Raw genomic sequence first — 18,933 nt, forward strand, 5'->3', positions numbered from 1 at the left:
ACAGAGAGGAAAAAATTTTACTCTATCTTTCTAAGTTCTTCTGGCTGGTCTAAGAATTAAATTGACATGAGACAAATTAACAGGCAAAAATTGAACAAAAATTGAATAACATGCATACATAGGAGAGACCTAGAAGACTCTTGAGGGTCCCTTGGACTGCAAGGAGATCCAACCAGTCCATTCTGAAGGAGATCAGCCCTGGGATTTCTTTGGAAGGAATGATGCTAAAGCTGAAACTCCAATACTTTGGCCACCTCATGCGAAGAGTTGACTCATTGGAAAAGACTCTGATGCTGGGAGGGATTGGGGGCAGGAGGAGAAGGGGACAACAGAGGATGAGATGGCTGGATGGCATCACTGACTTGATGGACGTGAGTCTGAGTGAACTCCGGGAGTTGGTGATGGACAGGGAGGCCTGGCGTGCTGCGATTCATGGGGTTGCAAAGAGTCGGACATGACTGAGTGACTGAACTGAACTGAACTGAACTGAGGGAAACTGAATAACTCACCAAAATGGCTGACAGTCTCACCTTAAATACCATCTTCAGCTCTACACAGAGAAGGATCTTAGGGGTAGTGATTTGAGACTCTGAAGCTGAGGAAGGCAATTCACATGGAGATGGAAAAGCAAATCTTTGGTAAATAAATGTTTCCTGGACCCTTCAGAGAGGGTGGGACACAGAGGCCCTGCTTAGCTTCCCCCATCTCATCATGCTTATATTCTTTGCAAATATCTCTAGTGATAGCTCTGTTCTGGGAATAGGCCCTTTATCTAAGTTCTTTTAGGAATTTAAGGGGGAAGGAAAAGGAAAAACTTCCTGAGCCCTCTGTTTCTTAAAAATAATCAGCCTAAATTAATCCTCATGTCAAAAATATATATGTTAGGGTGGCATTTTGCTCGTCTACAATGTGGCATGATACATTTAACAGATAGCTCCACAGACAGACATAAAACTGCTTACAATTGACAGAAAATGTTTAAAACAAATGGTTAAAATGTGCATGGGAAATGTAACACTAGTAGACTTGGTTTAATAATAAAGCTTAATCTGAGACCTGAACACAAATCTGCCTAGAAACTCCTATGGCACAGAACACTTTGCTCAAATACATTTGAGTATTTCTGCTTTTTTTAGTGTATAATGAAAACATGAAAGTGAAAGTCACTTGGTTGTGTCTGATTTTTTGCAACCCCATGGACTGTAACCCACCAGGCTCCTCTGTCCATGGAATTCTCCAGGCAAGAATACTAGAGTGAGTAGCCATTCCCTTCACCAGGGGATCTGACCAACCCAGGGATCAAACCTTAGGTCTCCTGCATTGCAGGCAGATTGTTTACCATCTGGGCCACCAGGGAAGCCCCTATAAAATCACCAGTTGATTTTACAAGCCCATCAGGAGTATGTGCTTAATTCACTTTCTCATATATTTGTCCCATCATTCAGTTACATCTTCCATTATATAAAACACATCTTGGATTTCCCTAACTTAGACTAAATTGCCAGAAAAACTCTCCTCTTCACCCTCTGCTTCTAGGTGCTAAATTTATTTCATAGACTTGTCCATCAATTATAGTTACTAGTGTTTATTTTCTTTTCCTCTAGATGAGAGGTCAGCAAAGTTTTCCTGTAAAGGGTGAAGTAGAGAAGAATAGCTTTACTGCATTGCCAGGCAAAGGAAGCCATTGCAGGCAAAGGAGGCCACAGTGGGCTAATGACCTCAAAACTGTGTGTCCCATTCCAAAGGAGCTTGTGATGAGTTTTTTAGTAGTGGTTCAAGGAGCAAGGATGCTGAAAAGGATCAGGATGCATGCAGGGCCTGCATTCCTTCAATAAACAGCTCACCTGGCATCGTGTGTTCTTATGAGGGGATTCTGTGGTTCTCAAGGTTATCAAACTCTTACTTTTTCTCTGGAATGAAGAATGTTTCATCAAATAGTTAACATCTTCCATTTGGTTGGGATCTTAGTTCCAGTAGAAGAACTCAAAAATATTGTTATATATATCCCTTGAGGAGGAACCAGGACCCTGCCCCAAGGTTGCATTATTGTTTCCTCCTTTTTCTCCTATCCCTTCCTTTCCCTGATTAGCAACTGTTTGAACATGCCCTTTGGAACTAGGGATGGTCATGGAGCCTGGGTGAAGCCTATGTCCTACAAATAAGAAACAGGGGAAATAGAAAGTCTTTTGTGTCCAGGAGCCCCACAAGGCCCCACGAGTTTCAGAAAGTTTTATAAATAACAAAAGAGAAACCAAATTTCCATAAAATTTCAACTGATGATATTTACATTGTCAAGTGTAATAATAATGAGTACAAAGTTTCATGTAGCAGAGAACTACTGGTTAATGGACTTCTGTATCTGATCTTGGAAAATGTCTTTTCACACAGATAGGTACTGCCAAATACTGATATCAGTCCAGAAGCATATAGTTTTAACTCAACATATCTATCCTTAGAAGACATGTGAAAAATTCTATTAGATTTGTCCTTCATATCTGCCATTTAGTCCGACTCGATTGAAGCGACTTAGCAGCAGCAGCAGCCATTTAGTGTGATTATATTGAAGATTAATCATTTCTTTTTTTTTAATATTTATTTATTTGTCTGTGTTAGGTCTTAGTTACACCACAAAGGATCTTATGTTGTGGCACATGAGGTCTCTAGTTGTGGTGCACAAGTGCAGTAGTTGCAGTGCACAGGCTTAGTTGCTCCATGGCATATGCGATCCTAGTTTACCGACCAGGGATTGAACCTGAGTCCCCTGCACTGGAAGGTGGATTCTCAACCATTAGACCACAAGGGAAGTCCCAAAGATTAAACATTTATAATTGACAGTTAGGTAAAGGCTCCTTAATTCCATATTTACTGCAACACATTGCAAATTGGTATGTGTGCACAGATGGAGATTTTGCTTATTTGAACTTCTAGAGGACTGGAGTGAAAATGACTTTACTGTAATGTAAGTTTTGTATATAAGCACTCATTAACCTTATAATTTTAGACTGATTTATTGAGACATTATCAAGTTTGCAGTAAAACCTAACAGCCAGAGTGAGTCAGTATTCAATAATAGCGGTCAAGGGAACTTCCAATTCAGCAAAATTCCAGTCTTGGCTTTGAGCTCAAAAATAAACCTTTGCCACTTACAAGACAATTTATATTCTAACTACTCATACAGTAGGGCAAGTCAGAATATTCAGCTTGCTGTTTAGATGAAAGTTCACAGAATGAATATGGTTCCATTATCAGTAGTGAATAAAGTTCACTTTTGACACTCCTAGTTCAATAACACATGATACACTCAAATATTTTGCAGAAAATACCTGCTGATGTACAATAAACATAGGCTTTGAACACCTTACATTTTCCCAAGCCTTGTATATTTGTCCAGTTAAACTTATTTTCTGTGTCACATTTATGTTATCCACCATTAACTGTAAGACACCTTAGCAGATTCCAGATCAGGTTTTGTCAAATTCTTTGAAAATATTCCTGTCTATTCTGTTCAGCACAATTCATTCTTCAGTCACTTCAAACTTGTTATTGCTTCCTCAAGTAAGTATCAATAATTAAAAGTTGTTGGTAGCATCTGTTAACTCATGAAGAAGACAAAGAAAATTACCCAATATCATTTGCCTTAAAAAAAAAAAATCACCATTGATGTTACTCTCAATGTGGTGAAATGCTAATAGTCTTAAGTTTATGTTATCTAGACCTGTTTCTTTGTTTATCTAAGCAAGCCTGATTTAATAATTCACATCAGTAAGTGGTTCTCTCTGATTGGCTAATAAATGAAACTTTCTGAAACTGACTTTTGTCACTCATTTTTATTTATTTTTGTGATGAAATTCTAAGATGATATGTTTCATTTTAATTTCCTAGTTCTTCTGTTGCTTTTCTGTGAATTGGAATGTTGTGATGAGTGCTTAGCCTGGTAATCTCAGTGCATATTGAATTCTTTTTGTCACAGCTATAGTGTCATTGCAGAATAAACACAATTTGCATTTAAATGAAAGCATAATAATTTTTGTTCAACCGAACCTTAAAAACGGGATTTTCCAGACCCTTTATCCCACATACTAAGTTCACACATATAGAAAATATAGTCAGTTGCTGGGGTCCAGCCCCGGTGGATCCAGGGTGATTTGAAGGGGAGACGGATAGGCAAGGAAAACTTATTTATTTAATTAATTAGAAATATAAGATTAGATTAGGAAGAAATAGTGTAGTAGGAAAATTAAGTGGAGAAAAAGATGCTGAATAACTTGGTTTACGTGGAAAGCCAATAAATTTCCAGACAAGGAGTTTGCACCATCTACGTTAGGCCACCGGCATCCTCTTGAATAGCGGGGGGGTGCCCCGCCTTGGGCTCCTCCTCTCATGGATCTTAGAAGCCAGGGCAAGTAAGTATACATGGTGAGCCTCCACGCCCCAGATGGGAATTCAGCCAGAAAATAGAGTAAAGAGAAAACATGGGGGAAACCAGTCCTTCCAGTGACTAGCCTCGCCTCTATTGTCTAGAAAGGCCTTTTATACCTTTTAGATTGTACATAGAGATCAATGGGTAATACAAAATTATGCAGCGTTAGCAGCCCAGACTCTTATCAAAACCAGGCTTTTCTCTCTGCATACCTAATTGTATATACCAGTCTTAGGTAATTTACATCATCTTCTGGCCAAAAGGGCCAATTAACATTTTACAGCCCTTTTCTGATAAGGGTTTGTCAACCAGAAGACTTATTTGTGTTGTTCTTCTCAAAGTCTGGTGCCACTCTCAGAAAGCACTAAATAAAGTTACATTCTTACATAGCAAAGATACAGCAATTTATAACAAGTAAAAGGAGTACAGTGATTTATAACAAAGGAAAGTAATTAACTCAAAAGTCTAGTGTTGCTAACATCAAAACTACTATATATCTTTTACCATATCCCGTTTACATTGATTAACATCCTCCCAGGTGCCTAAAAGATAAAGAATATGGAGATCTGGCAGCAATCATTGAGTCAACAGTGAAATCCGACACCAATATGATTTTTGGCTCTTTAGAAAAGGCTCTGTATCTTTAAGATGTTTTTAAGCTTTGTGCCTCTCACGGTTGGGGGGCTGCAAGCAATTCACAAGCTGTAAGAGGTCCGGGGGAACCTGTTAGGCAAGTCAGAGAGTTATCAGAGGGGGTTTTAAGCCGAGACATTCTTTTGCAGGAGACTGAAGCCCTGAATTAACTTTTTCCAGAGAGTGTCAGAAAAGTAGAAAAATAAAGTAAGGCAGGCAGATTCTTATTTTTGGGGGGTACATGCTCAGGAAATACCAGGGGGAAAACCTGAGGCCTGATTCGCCTTGCCCATCAAGGCCTCTGCCACATGACCTTGTCACGGGTGGGATTCCTCATGCTGGCTCCTGGCAGTCAGTCAGTTCAGTCACTCAGTCGTCACTCAATCGTGTCTGAATCTTTGTGACCCCGTGGACTGTAGCAGGCCAGGCTTCCCTATCCATCACCAACTTCCAGAGCCTACTCAAACTCATTTCCACCACATCAGTAATGCACATTCAACCATCTTATCCTCTGTCTTCCCCTTCTCCTCCAGCTTCAATATTTCCCAGCATCAGGTTATTTTCAAATGAGTCAGCTCTTCACATAAGGTGGCCAAAGTATTGGAGTTTCAGCTTCAGCAACAGTCCTTCCAATGAATTTTCAGGACTGATTTCCTTTAGGATAGACTGGTTGGATCTCCTTGCAGTCCAAGAGACTGTCAAGAGTCTTCTCCAACACCACAGTTCAAAAGCATCATGTTCAGTTTTCTTTTTTTAAAATATAAATTTATTTATTTTATTTGGAGGTGAATTACAATATTGTATTGGTTTTGCCATATATCAACAAGAATCTGCCACAGGTATACACGTGTTCCCCATCCTGAACCACCCTTGCTCCTCTCTCCCCGTACCATCCCTCTGGATCATCCCAGTGCACCAGCCCCAAACATACAGTATCATGCATCAAACCTGGACTGACAATTCATTTCATATATGGTATTATACATGTTTCAATGCCATTCTCCCAAATCATCCCACCCTTGCCCTCTCCCACAGAGTCCAAAAGACTGTTCTATACATCTGTGTCTCTTTTGCTGTCTCACACACAGGGTTATTGTTATCATCTTTCTAAATTCCATATATATGTGTTAGTATACTGTACTGGTGTTTTTCTTTCTGGCTTACTTCACTCTGTATAATAGGCTCCAGTTTCATCCACCTCATTAGAACTGATTCAAATGTATTCTTTTTAATGGCTGAGTAACACTCCATTGTGTATGTGTACCATTGCTTTCTTATCCATTCATCTGCTGATGGACATCTAGGTTGCTTCCATGTCCTGGCTATTATAAACAGTGCTGTGATGAACATTGAGGTACACGTGTCTCCTTCAATACTGGTTTCCTTGGTGTGTATGCCCAGCAGTGGGATTGCTTACAGTCCAACTCTTACATCCATACATGTTAAAACCATAACTTTGACTAGGTGGACTTTTGCTGGCAAAGTAATACCTCTGCTTTTTAATATGCTGACTAGGTTGGTCGCAGCTTTTCTTCCTAGGAGCAAGTGTCTTTTCATTTCATGGCTGCAGTCACCATCTGCAGTGATTTTGGAGCCTACAAAAATAAACTCTCACTGTTTCCATTGTTTCCCCATCTATTTGCCATGAAGTGATGGGAACAGATGCAATGATCTTAGTTTTCTGAATGTTGAGTTATAAGCCAGATTTTTCACTCTCCTCTTTCACTTTCATCAAGAGGCTCTTTAGTTCTTTGCTTTCTGCTATAAGTGTGGTGTCATCTGAATATCTGAGGTTATTTGATATTTCTCCCAGCAATCTTGATTCTGACTTGTCCTGCCAGGCATTTCTCATGATGTACTCTGCATATAAGTCAAATAAACAGGGTGACAATATTAAACCTTGACATACTCCTTTCCCTATTTGGAACCAGTGTGTTGATCCATGTCCAGTTCTAACTGTTGCTTCTTGACCGGCATACAGATTTATCAGGCGGCAGGGCAGGTGGTTTGGTATTCCCACCTCTCTAAAATTTTCCACAGTTTGTTGTCATCCATACAGTCAAAGGCTTTGTCGTAGTCAATTAAGCAAAGGTAGATGTTTTTCTGGAACCATCTCACTTTTTCAATGATCCAGCAGATGTTGGCAATTTGATCTCTGGTTCCTCCGCCTTTTCTAAATATATTCATCATTATTAAAACAGAGAATATGCTCTGTCTTGAGAAATATAAAATGTATATAAAATGTCTTTTCAAGATTGTGATAATTATTCTGGGTTGGTATGTTAGTATCTGTGTACCAATTCATAAATTTCTTGGCATTTACGACAACTATTAAATATCTTCCTATGATAAATAGCAAATTTGAGATGTGGTGGCACTCCCAGGATAGATTTTAATTTCAGACACTGTAAATTTGCAAACACAAGTTATTGAAGCCATTGAGTTGTAAAAGCATTGGATTGAAAGTATCTGCAGCTTAAATTTCATCCCTTTAAATATTTAAAAATCGCCCTTCACAATCCTATTCATATGTTTAGTGGAACTCTTAAATGTAACACTGATATATAAGCTTTATGAGAAAAATAATTCTTTTTTCTCTTGTTTATTCCTTTACCTAGAACTGTGCCTGTTACATTGTAAATCCTCAATAACTGCAATATCTGGAAAGAGATATTTACTCAGGCACTCTTTTACTTACCTGTGTTTGATGCTCGTGTGCAATGTACTATGTTTTTCACTTTTAACGAATCATTTAACAAATACTTCTGTTTTTTCTGTCTTTAAAGCCAATGAAGGAAGTTGTACGACCTCATACACCCATGAAAGAAACAACTACTGTGGAGATCTGGACTCATCCCCAACCACAGGTTTGAAAGGAAACACAATGTTTCCCTTTAACTGATTTTTATGAATGTATAAAAAAATCTTGTTATATTTCTCAATATATGTTCTTTGAAATTTCTTTAGGTGACTTTGCCCTCTACTCGTGTGAAAATATGACTGTAAATACCTATTTCTTTCTAGTGTGGTTGGATAATAATAGTGGATGTAGTTAATTTGTTAGATAAGATGCAAGCATCACCCAAAAAGTATCTTCTAAATGATTGTTTCACTGATGTTTAAGTCTAGTCACAAAGTCATGGAAGAACAACAATAACAGAAATTGAGAACTACTGTTTTGTAGTATGACTTAACTTCAAGGTATATATGCGTGCATGTTCAGTTGTGTTAGACTCTGTGACCCTATGAGCTGTAACTTGCCAGTCTCCTCTGTCCATGGGATTCTCCAGGCAAGAATACTGGAGTGGGTTGCCATTTTCTCCTGTAGGGGAATCTTCCAGACCCAGGGATTGAATCTGGGTCTCCTTCATCTTCTGTGTTGGCAGGTGAATTCTTTACCACTGAGAAACCTGGGAAATTTAAGGTATAGAACAATTTGATTTTATGTTAATTTGGCAAATTTTAATATGACCTCCTTGAAACAAACCAGTGTGAATTTAGAAAGAAATTAAGCTATAAGTTATTTTTAAAGAATCCACTTTTACTCATCTCCATCAGGACAGCTCAGAATGAGACTGACAAAGCCAAGCACATTTGTTTTCTTCGTAGAGGCCTTAAGGGATTTTAAAAATGAAATGAGATCAATCTAAATGTTTTTTTGCAATTTGTTATTATGTAGCTGGTTTACCTAATGTTGCTAATAACAGAGAGGTCCTGCATCTGACCGCTTGGGTGCCAAATCAATAACCATAAATTATCCTCTACCCAGATATTTTCAAATGTCTTTTACATGTTACTAAAGAAATAAATTTTTAAAAGGTAGATACATAAATGTATGTCTAGAGTATTAGAAAAACAACCCAAAAGGAGTGAGGAGAGGATCACATTGTTTATTATTTGATGAGTGCTTCTGAAACTCATGGAAGTTATGTGTTCTATAATAATAATATCCTAAAATATTTTACAGAGTTAATTTATCCTTTTTAGGAAGAGTTGCAAAATTAATGCATGCACTGTGGGTAGAAATGATTAATTAAATAAAGTTCATTGCAACCCAGGAACTGTCCAAAATTACTTGAATCCAAATTCATGAAGTTCTGCCAAATTTCAAACTGACTTTCTACTCTTGTACTTCTGATTCAGTCTCAAGAAAACTGATGAGAATGTAGAATACATGGTGATATAATCCACATCTATATACTTAATTAAGAACCTATGTAGTCTTCCAAATAGCAGTTTTGAGGAAAAGTACACAATTTTAAAATCTGTACTTTAAGGTCCAAAGATTTGAAATACTAGTCTAACATGAAGTGGGATACGGTAAATAGATGTCAAGTGAAATTAGACATTGTTAAGTAAGACTCTTCCTCTATGAATAAGACATTGCTCTATCAGCAATACTTTTTTCAGCCAGTTACTCCTGATTGTATTCTACTAAATTGAGTGCAACATAATTAACTGTACTAAATTCTTGCTGATTACTGATTCTCCTGTTTAAATCTTGTTAGACACACAATTGTTTCTTATACATTACGTTCTACTAGAGACTCTTTTATTAGGTAAATCTTGTAGGTATATGACAGCTTTGAGTGTCCTTACTGCCTGAGATTTCAATTGAAATTTAAGATGTGTCAAAGAGTGGTGGATTGCATTGCATACTATTATTATGAATATGATACAGATAGGGACTTTCCAACCTTGTTTTTGGTAAACACTGTGCTTGCCTCTGAAAAGTTTAAAGAAAATATGTGTTTTATAAATAAGTTTTATAATTCCTTATATTTAGTAAGATATTCACTACTCGTTTGTGGGATTTTAAAAGCAACAATCTGAAAACAGAAACTACTGAAATAGAGCATAACCTTAAAATTGAATTATGTTTATTCCTCCACTGAAATCTGTAAACTCGTTGATAATGCTTCCTTCTGCCATTCAGATGACAATTAATTAAGACTCATTATAGAGATAGTGACTTGGAGGGTTTATTTCTTTTAAATGGGCAAATGCTGCAATGGTGTCCCATTAAGCTGAATAGTTCTTATCTGTAAAGTTCAACTAACTAAAGTAACTTGTGAAACATGAAGTAGTTCAGCTTATTCTTTAATAATGAAAATCAAAACATAAGTGTCCATTTCCTTATAAGAAAAAGCCTTATAAGTAAATTTTTAGATTTTTATTACAATCTTTAGAAAATTATTAATACAACTGGGGTGCAAGTCTTGAAGTTCCAAGTTGGATTTTTAAAAATTAACATTATTTTTTAAAAATATTGAAAAATAAAGCAAATCATTTACAGTAGCTTTTTAGTGTGTAGGGGACAACTATGGGATCATAAATATTCACTGCAGCTAACATCCTAGCATCTGTGTAGTACTGGGGGAAATAGAGAGCTACTCAGAAATGGTCATTTTCCAGTTTTGCACAAGCTGTTTACATATGTCAGTTCATGTGGAATTCTTATTTTTTGGTAATGCAGCATTTTATAATAACTTGATCTTTTCCCCTTGGATAATAAATTCTCCCAGCTTAACCACCTTTTCTGCCCCCTGATTCTTAGTAATTACAATGCTCAGCATGAAGCAAGTCTAAAACTGAATAATATTCTGTCAAAAACTTAAAACAAAATAAAACTAGTATATGTGGGAGGAATCTTTTTATGGTTTTCTATGACTTTCAATAACAATGGCCTTGCTTGTGAAAAAATTCTAAGGATAGTCTGATTATGGATATAGACATTAACTTGGTTGCTACTGTATTTCATTAAATCCAGATGTATTGTGATCATGACTTATATTCATTAATAAATCAGTAGTATTAAGTAACTGCTATAGAATATGTGAATGAGGAATGGACCCATTCAGTTCAGTTCAGTTCAGTCACTCAGTCATGTCTGACTCTTTGTGACCCCATGGACTGCAGCATGCCAGGCTTCCCTGTCCATCACCAACTCCCAGACTTTGCTCAAACTCATATTCATCCAGTCAGTGATACCATCCAACCATCTCATCCTCTGTTGTCCCCTTTTCTTCCTGCTTTCAATCTTTCCCAGCATCAGGGTCTTTTCCAATGATTCAGTTCTTCACATCATGTGGCCAAGGTACTGGAGTTTCAGCTTCAGCATCAGTCCTTCCAATGAATATTCAGGACTGATTTCCTGACTAGTTGGATCTCCTTGCAGTTACTTGCCATTAACTCCCCAAACCTTCACACCCACAGCTAGTGACTCAAGTCTCCCACAAAGAACACAACTGACCTCTGACACAGAAAGTAAATAAAATAGTGCAAACTCTGTAAAGTGGTACAGGGGAATAGGAAAAAGTGTTGGGATGGCCAAAAAGTTCATTCGAGTTTTTCCATAACATCTTATGTACCCATTTTTCCTTTGGAAAAATGAAGAAAGTCATATGTAGCAATGGAATATGTTTATTTTATTTCACAAAATCTATATAAAAGTTACCCCATAGCAGGTAGCATTTGACTCATTGACTCATTTAATTCTCACTACAAACTTATAGCTATTACTAAGCCTATTATCTATCAGATCTTGACCCTTAAATCTATTTCTCACTTCCACTGTATAATCATAAGGGATTTGATTTAGGTCATACCTGAATGGTCTAGCGGTTTTTCATACTTTCTTCAATTTAAGTCTGAATTTGGCAATAAGGAGTTCATGATCTGAGCCACATTCAGCTCCCGGTCTTGTTTTTGTTGACTGTATAGAACTTCTCCATCTTTGGCTGCAAAGAATATAATCAATCTGATTTCAGTGTTGACCATCTGGTGATGTCCATGTGTAGAGTCTTCTCTTGTGTTGTTGGAAGAGGGTGTTTGCTATGACCAGCACATTTTCTTGGCAAAACTCTATTAATCTTTGCCCTGCTTCATTCCTCACTCCAAGGCCAAATTGGCCTGTTACTCCAGGTGTTTCTTGACTTCCTACTTTTGCATTCCAGTCCCTATAATGAAAAGGATATCTTTTTTTGGTGTTAGGGATCAAGACCATCCCCATGGAAAAGAAATGCAAAAGATCAAAATGGCTGTCTGGGGAGGCCTTACAAATAGCTGGGAAAAGAAGAGAGGCAAAAAGCAAAGGAGAAAAGGAAAGATATAAGCATCTGAATGGAGAGTTCCAAAGAATAGCAAGAAGAGATAAGAAAGCTTTCTTCAGCGATCAATGCAAAGAAATAGAGGAAAACAACAGAATGAGAAAGACTAGAGATCTCTTCAAGAAAATTAGAGATACCAAGGAAACATTTCATGCAAAGATGGGCTCAATAAAGGACAGAAATGGTCTGGACCTAACAGAAGCAGAAGATATTAAGAAGAGGTGGCAAGAATACACGGAAGAACTGTACAAAAAAGATCATCACGACCCAGATAATAATGATGTGATCACCCATCTAGAACCAGACATCTTGGAATGTGAAGTCAAGTAGGCCTTAGAAAGTATCACTATGAACAAAGCTAGTGGAGGTGATGGAATTCCAGTTGAGCTGTTTCAAATTCTGAAAAATGAAGCTGTGAAAGTGCTGCACTCAATATGCCAGCACATTTGGAAAACTCAGCAGTGGCCACAGGACTGGAAAAAGTCAGTTTTCATTCCAATCCCAAAGAAAGGCAATGCCAAAGAATGCTCAAACTACCACACAATTGCACTTACCTCACATGCTAGTAAAGTAATGCTCAAAATTCTCCATGCCAGACTTCAGCAATACGTGAACTGTGAAGTCCCTGATGTTCAAGCTGGTTTTAGAAAAGGCAGAGGAGCCAGAGATCAAATTGCCAACATCTGCTGGATCATGGAAAAAGCAAGAGAGTTCCAGAAAAACATCTATTTCTGCTTTATTGACTATGCCAAAGTCTTTGACTGTGGGATCACAATAAACTGTGGAAAATTCTTGAAGAGATGGGAATACCAGACCACCTAGCCTGCCTCTTGAGAAATCTGTATGCAGGCCAGGAAACAACAGTTAGAACTGGACATGGAACAACAGACTGGTTTCAAATAGGAAAAGGAGTACATCAAGTCTGTATATTGTCGCCCTGCTTAATTAACTTCTATGCAGAGTACATCATGAGAAACGCTGGACTGGAAGAAACACAAGCTGGAATCAAGATTGCTAGGAGAAATATCAATAATGTCAGATATGCAAATGACACCACCCTTATGGCAGTAAGTGAAGAGGAGCTAAGAAGCCTCTTGATGAAAGTGAAAGAAGAGAGTGAAAATGTTGGCTTAAACCTCAACATTCAGAAAAGGAAGATCATGGCATCTGGTCCCATCACTTCATGGGAACTAGATTGGGAAACAGTAGAAACAATGTCAGACTTTATCTTTGGGGGCTTCAAAATCACTGCAGATGGTGAGTGCAGCCATGAAATTAAAAGATGCTTACTCCTTGGAAGAAAATTATGACCAACCTAGATAGTATATTGAAAAACAGAGACATTACTTTGCCGACTAAAGTCCATCTAGTCAGGGCTACAGTTTTTCCAGTAGTCATGTATGGATGTGAGAGTTGGACTGTGAAGAAGGCTGAGCGCTGAGGAATTGATGCTTTTGAACTGTGGTGTTGGAGAAGACTCTTGAGAGTCCCTTGGACTGCAAGGAGATCCAACCAGTCCATTCTGAAGGAGATCAACCCTGGGATTTCTTTGGAGGGAATGATGCTAAAGCTGAAGCTCCAGTACTCTGGACACCTCATGTGAAGAGTTGACTCATTGGAAAAGACTCTGATGCTGGGAGGGACTGGGGGCAGGAGGAGAAGGGGACGACTGCCATGGTCCAGCCCCGGTGGATCCAGGGAATTCGAACGGTGGACGGCATTGGCGTGAGAAAAACTTATTTATTGATTGATGCAAGATTCGATTAAGAAACAATAGTGTAGTAGGAAAATTAAGTGGAGGAAGAGTGCTGAATAACTTGGATTACGTGGAAGACCAATAAAATTCCAGACAAGGAATTTGCACCATCTTTGTTGGGCCTCCGGCGCTCGCTTGAATATCTAAGGGTGCCTCACCTTAGGCTCCCTTTCGCGCGGGTCTTAACAGCCAGGGCAAGTAAGTAGACTTGGCGAGCCTCCGTGCCCCAGATGGGAATTCAGCCTGAAATTAGAGTGAAGAGGAGAGGAAAGAGAGAGAGACACGGGGGAAACCAGTCCAGCAACTAACTCCGTCCTCTATTGTTCAGAAGGCCTTTTATACTTTTGATAAAACATGGAGATCAATGGGTAACACAAAGTTATGCAGCATTAGCAGTCCAGACTCTTATCGAAACCAGGCTTTTCTCTCTGCATACCTAATTGTATACACAAGTCTTAGGTAATTTACAGCATCTTCCAGCCAAAAGGGCCAATTAACATTTTACAGCCTTTTTTCTGATAAGGGTTTGTCAACCAGAAGACTTTTTTGTGTTGATCTTCCCAAGGTCTAGTGCCACTCTCAGAAAGCACTGAATAAAGTTGCATTCTTACACAGCAAAGATACAGCAACTTATAACAAGTAGAGGGAGTACAGTGATTTACAGCAAAAGAGACGCAATTAACTCAAAAGTCTAGTGTTGCTAACATCAAAACTATTATGTATCTTTTTCTACATCCTGCTTACATTGAGTAACATCCTTCCAGGTGCCTAAAAGATAAAGAATATGGAGGTCTGGCAGCAATCCTTGAGTCAACAGTGAAAACCCGTCACAAATATGATTTTTAACTCTTTAGAAAAGGCTCTGTATCTTTAAGATGCTTTCATGCTTTGTGCTTCTCAAGGTTGGGGGGCTGTAAGCAATTCACAGGCTGTAAGAAGTCTGGGGAACCTGTTAGGCAAGCTAGAGAGCTATCAGAGGGGGTTTAACTGAAACATCCCTTTCAAATGCAGAAGGCTAAAGCCCTGAATTGACTTTTTTTCCAGAGAATATCAGAAAAGTGGAAAAGCAGAGCACAAAAACCAGCAGATTTTTTGTTGGGGTACATGCTTAGGAATTTCCAGAGGGGCCCCTGAAGTCTGAGCACACCTTGCATATGTCAGCTTCCTTCCTCATGACCTTGTCACGGGCAGGATTCCTCACACTGGCTTCCAGTAGATGACCGAGGATGAGATGGCTGGATGGCATCATGGACTCGATGGACGTGAGTCTGAGTGAGCTCCGGGAGCTGTTGATGGACAGGGAGGCCTGGCGTGCTGCGATTCATGGGGTCACAAAGAGTCGGACACGACTGAGGGATTGAACTGAACTGAAGCCTATTATCATTAACTCTATTTTGTAGATGAGGAAGTTGCAGCACTAAGAGATGCTGGAAAGTACCAAAGACAGATTGCAGATATCCTGGATCTGGCTCTAAAGCTCATCTTTGTAACATCTGCTTAATAATTTCTCACCAGGAATGAACAGTGATAATGGAAGGCAGTCCCTAGGGCCAGAGATATTTTAAAAGGAGTCTTTTTCTAGTGTTAAACTAGCATAGTTTTCTATTCAGCTAGAACACCTGCATGTATTTGCATATGATAAAGTAGGATGACCCCTTTATGATGCTAGAATGAAAATAAAAGAACAATAAGACGTGGATTGTAAAGAATATGAGGTTTTAAAAATAATCAGAAAAAGACAATTTTTAGAAATATTAAATCTACAATGATAATCTTTAATGAAATTCTTTCTGCACGATGAGAAAGGCTAAATAACAATGATAGAATGTGAAAATTCCCATGGTTTTAAAGAATTACCTTGTAATCTTGAAATAGTGGCTAACAGGATCACTAAGTCGATATGTTAAAAGTAAATCCATTTGATGGAGGAATTGCTACACTAATCTCATATTTTACCACAGCATGGTTAGGAAATCCACAGGGCTTTGATGAATCAGTTTTCATAAAGCAAAATAAACTCTTACAATTCCTTCATATTTTAAATGGCTTATGATACTGATTTTTCTTGTTTTGTTTTGAAATAAAATTACACCAAAGGAAAGTTTAGGTGCTCAGGTCAATACTGATGTCTTTGCTTCCCTTGCAAGGAAAATAAATAAATAAATAATTCAAGAAAACTTCCTTCTTAGACTGTGTATAATTTAATTCTGAAATGTTAGAATACACTCAGGCAGCATTTTGTATTGATTTCAATATGTGTCTACTCAGTGGGGCCACTTATGTTTCTTCATTAGCAGCAAAAGTATCTTGAAAAAAATTCACTGGGGTCGTGAAACCACAGAACGATTTCCAAAGTGTACATACCACTAATTTCCTTTAATTGCCAACCTTGGTTTCATATCAGATGATGTTTTTGATGCTTTTAAGATGTACACTAATTAAAAAAATTTTTTTGAACCACACACTTCATAATTCATATTTTCCTCAAAGCCCAAAGCACTTACCTTTTGGCTCGAAATGCAGGATGTTCTTTGTTGTTTTGGTTATGATTCCTTTATGTTGTAAAGTATATGTCCTATTGGAATGTAAGCTAATTATGATCATACAAGTATCTGAGATCAAAATTTTCCCAAAGCTTAATCTGGGAACTTTTGAGGTTTATTTTCATCCTCAAGGGTTATTTTGTGGAAAGCCTTAAAATGCCAAACCAGCTTCTGATTTAAGTCTTGACATGATAAAAAGCTTGGTAAAAAATAAAGAAAAAAGAAATCAACATGCCTTGATGTGACATTATATATAAGGCTTTATTTTCAGACATATGGAAAATATTCAGCTTTGTTCTATGACCAGAGTCCTAGGAGTTTAGCCTTTGTCCTTGATCTTTAGTGGTGTGAGTACTTTACTTTTAATCATTAATGATTTTATTTTTAAGTGACTACTAGAGTCATCATGCTAGGTGCTCCACAGCAATCTTTTTCTTTTTCTTCAGTCCTTACAGCAGCTTTGTTGAGGTATAGCTATAATATCTGCTTTTCTTAATGACGAAACTGGGGCTCAGAGAGATTGAATAATGTGTGTAAGGCTACACAGGTTGAGTGTTAGAGGGATTCAGACTCTAATGTTCTGATTCTAAAGTTCATGATTTTCCCCCAACCATACACTGCCTCCCATTCTTATATTCATAGAGAACGTCTCTTCAGTGAAACATGCATCCCACATGTGACCTAACATCCCACTCATTCCCATGGCATATTAGTGAATCTCAGCAGCATAGCAGATTTGTGCCATGTCCACAGATAAAAGGCTTGTAAACACCCATTGCAGATAAATACACACTGCAACAGATGGGAACCATTCTTCTGGAACTCTTAAACTACAAAATATTGACAACCAGTTTTGAAAAATTGATAACTATGATGTTAATATCCACTGGCTATTAAGTTTTAAAGTAGAATATGAATATGGACCAAAAATACCATTTGGTGTAATAGTAATTTTTATGAATTAAAAAGTCTCAATTTTCAAAATATAAGAAAGAAATCAAGGATGAATATACTTTTTATCATATTAATCATTTCTTTACACAGAATCTGGATTATGACTTAGCTTGCACATGAGTCCCCTAGCAATGTCTACCTCTCAAGCAAAATAAATTGTATTTATAATCACAGATGAAACTTTTTGATGATACTGAGATCACAGTGTTAAAAGCTCATCACTTGGTGCACTCTATCATGTGAGGTCATGAATAAAGTATGTTGGGAATTAAATGTTGACTGTACGAGAAAGGAATAAACATCAAATTAGGTGGGGTAGAGTTGGGGACACCATTCAGGGTGAAGGTATGATCCTTAAAAGTGAACTGTCAGCAAGCAAGTTAGAATGCCCAAGGGAGAATATGATAAACTTGGACTAACTTTCAGAAGCCAGATGTCCTGAACTAGTGGGAAGGATTCTGTAGAAAAAATATTTAAGCAATGCTGGTAATTCATCGTTAGGCAACCATATTATTGGGTTCTCTTTATTGTAAGACTCCAGCCAATGGCTCTTCCATTACTACATGTGAAGTTTGCCGTCGGTGATAAAGCATCTAAATTTGTTTTCACACCTGTAATATGAGGATGTTTATATCATTCTTATAGAATTGCTATAAGTGTTAACACAGTAGATTCTAAAGCAGGCACACAATAGATGTTCAATAGCCAGCTATTCAATTCCTTTTCATTTTTCTACAATGCCATCTACAAACTGGAAAGTAAAGCAAGAAGTTAGTGATAATTCCAGGTATATGAGTTGACTGAGTGAAACTGGCAATAGCAAACATGGACACTCAGGTTCCCATGGCCTGCCCTAGTATGTAACACTCTGCCCTTAGGTAGTAAGATGACGGAGCATCTTAAAATACTCCCACATACGACACAGATAATTTCAGGGCCAATGTAGAGTTGGTTTTCACCTCCTACAGTTCAGTGGGCTAACAACCTTCAGAAGTATTTATAACGGAAAACTAGATTATTGCCAGAGACATCATACTTTCATTCCTCTTTATTTTCATAGCTGATATACTGAAGGAAAAATTCCAGTTAATTCAAGTTTATATATTATTTTCTCACATTAGCATGAGATTATATGCTTAAGAGATTTCCTTTTAGCTAACCTAAAACTATCATAAGCAAATTAAAGAAATCCTATTAGAAGAAGCACTGCTGAGTTTGCACAGGTTCGTAGTAACAAGTGCATATGGTCTCTAAGTTATTTTGATCCACCTGCTGATATAACCTAGAGCTAAGTTAAAAATTAGTAAAAATAAAGGATACACATATATGTATGACTGAGTCTCTTTGTTGTTTGTCTGAAATGATCACAACATTGTCAATTGGCTATACACCAATACAAAATAAAAAAATTAAAAAAAAATTTTTTTCAAAATCTCATCTCTAGGTCTATTTTATTACCTAGTCATTAGACCAATTGTTGATTTCTACCATAAATGTGGAAAAAAAAAAACTGGAAAC

The 18,933-nt window shown here is 37.6% G+C and overlaps 1 protein-coding gene across 5 annotated transcripts in view; it reads left to right on the top strand.

Annotated features, from left to right (window-relative positions):
• PCDH11X (protocadherin 11 X-linked) overlaps window positions 1-18,933 on the top strand; it is a 797,400-nt gene that overhangs the window by 340,713 nt on the left and 437,754 nt on the right. For 4 of the 5 annotated variants that reach the window (XM_068962684.1, XM_068962685.1, XM_068962686.1 and 1 more), the window contains exon 3: window positions 7,840-7,920. The exons of the other annotated variant lie outside the window; for it this stretch is intronic. In XM_068962684.1, coding sequence (XP_068818785.1) covers window positions 7,840-7,920 — 81 coding nt within the window. The remainder of the gene's footprint in view (window positions 1-7,839; window positions 7,921-18,933) is intronic. 5 annotated transcript variants of the gene reach the window in all.

Source organism: Capricornis sumatraensis, chromosome X (genome assembly GCF_032405125.1).
Source record: "Capricornis sumatraensis isolate serow.1 chromosome X, serow.2, whole genome shotgun sequence".
Taxonomy (NCBI): domain Eukaryota; kingdom Metazoa; phylum Chordata; class Mammalia; order Artiodactyla; family Bovidae; genus Capricornis; species Capricornis sumatraensis.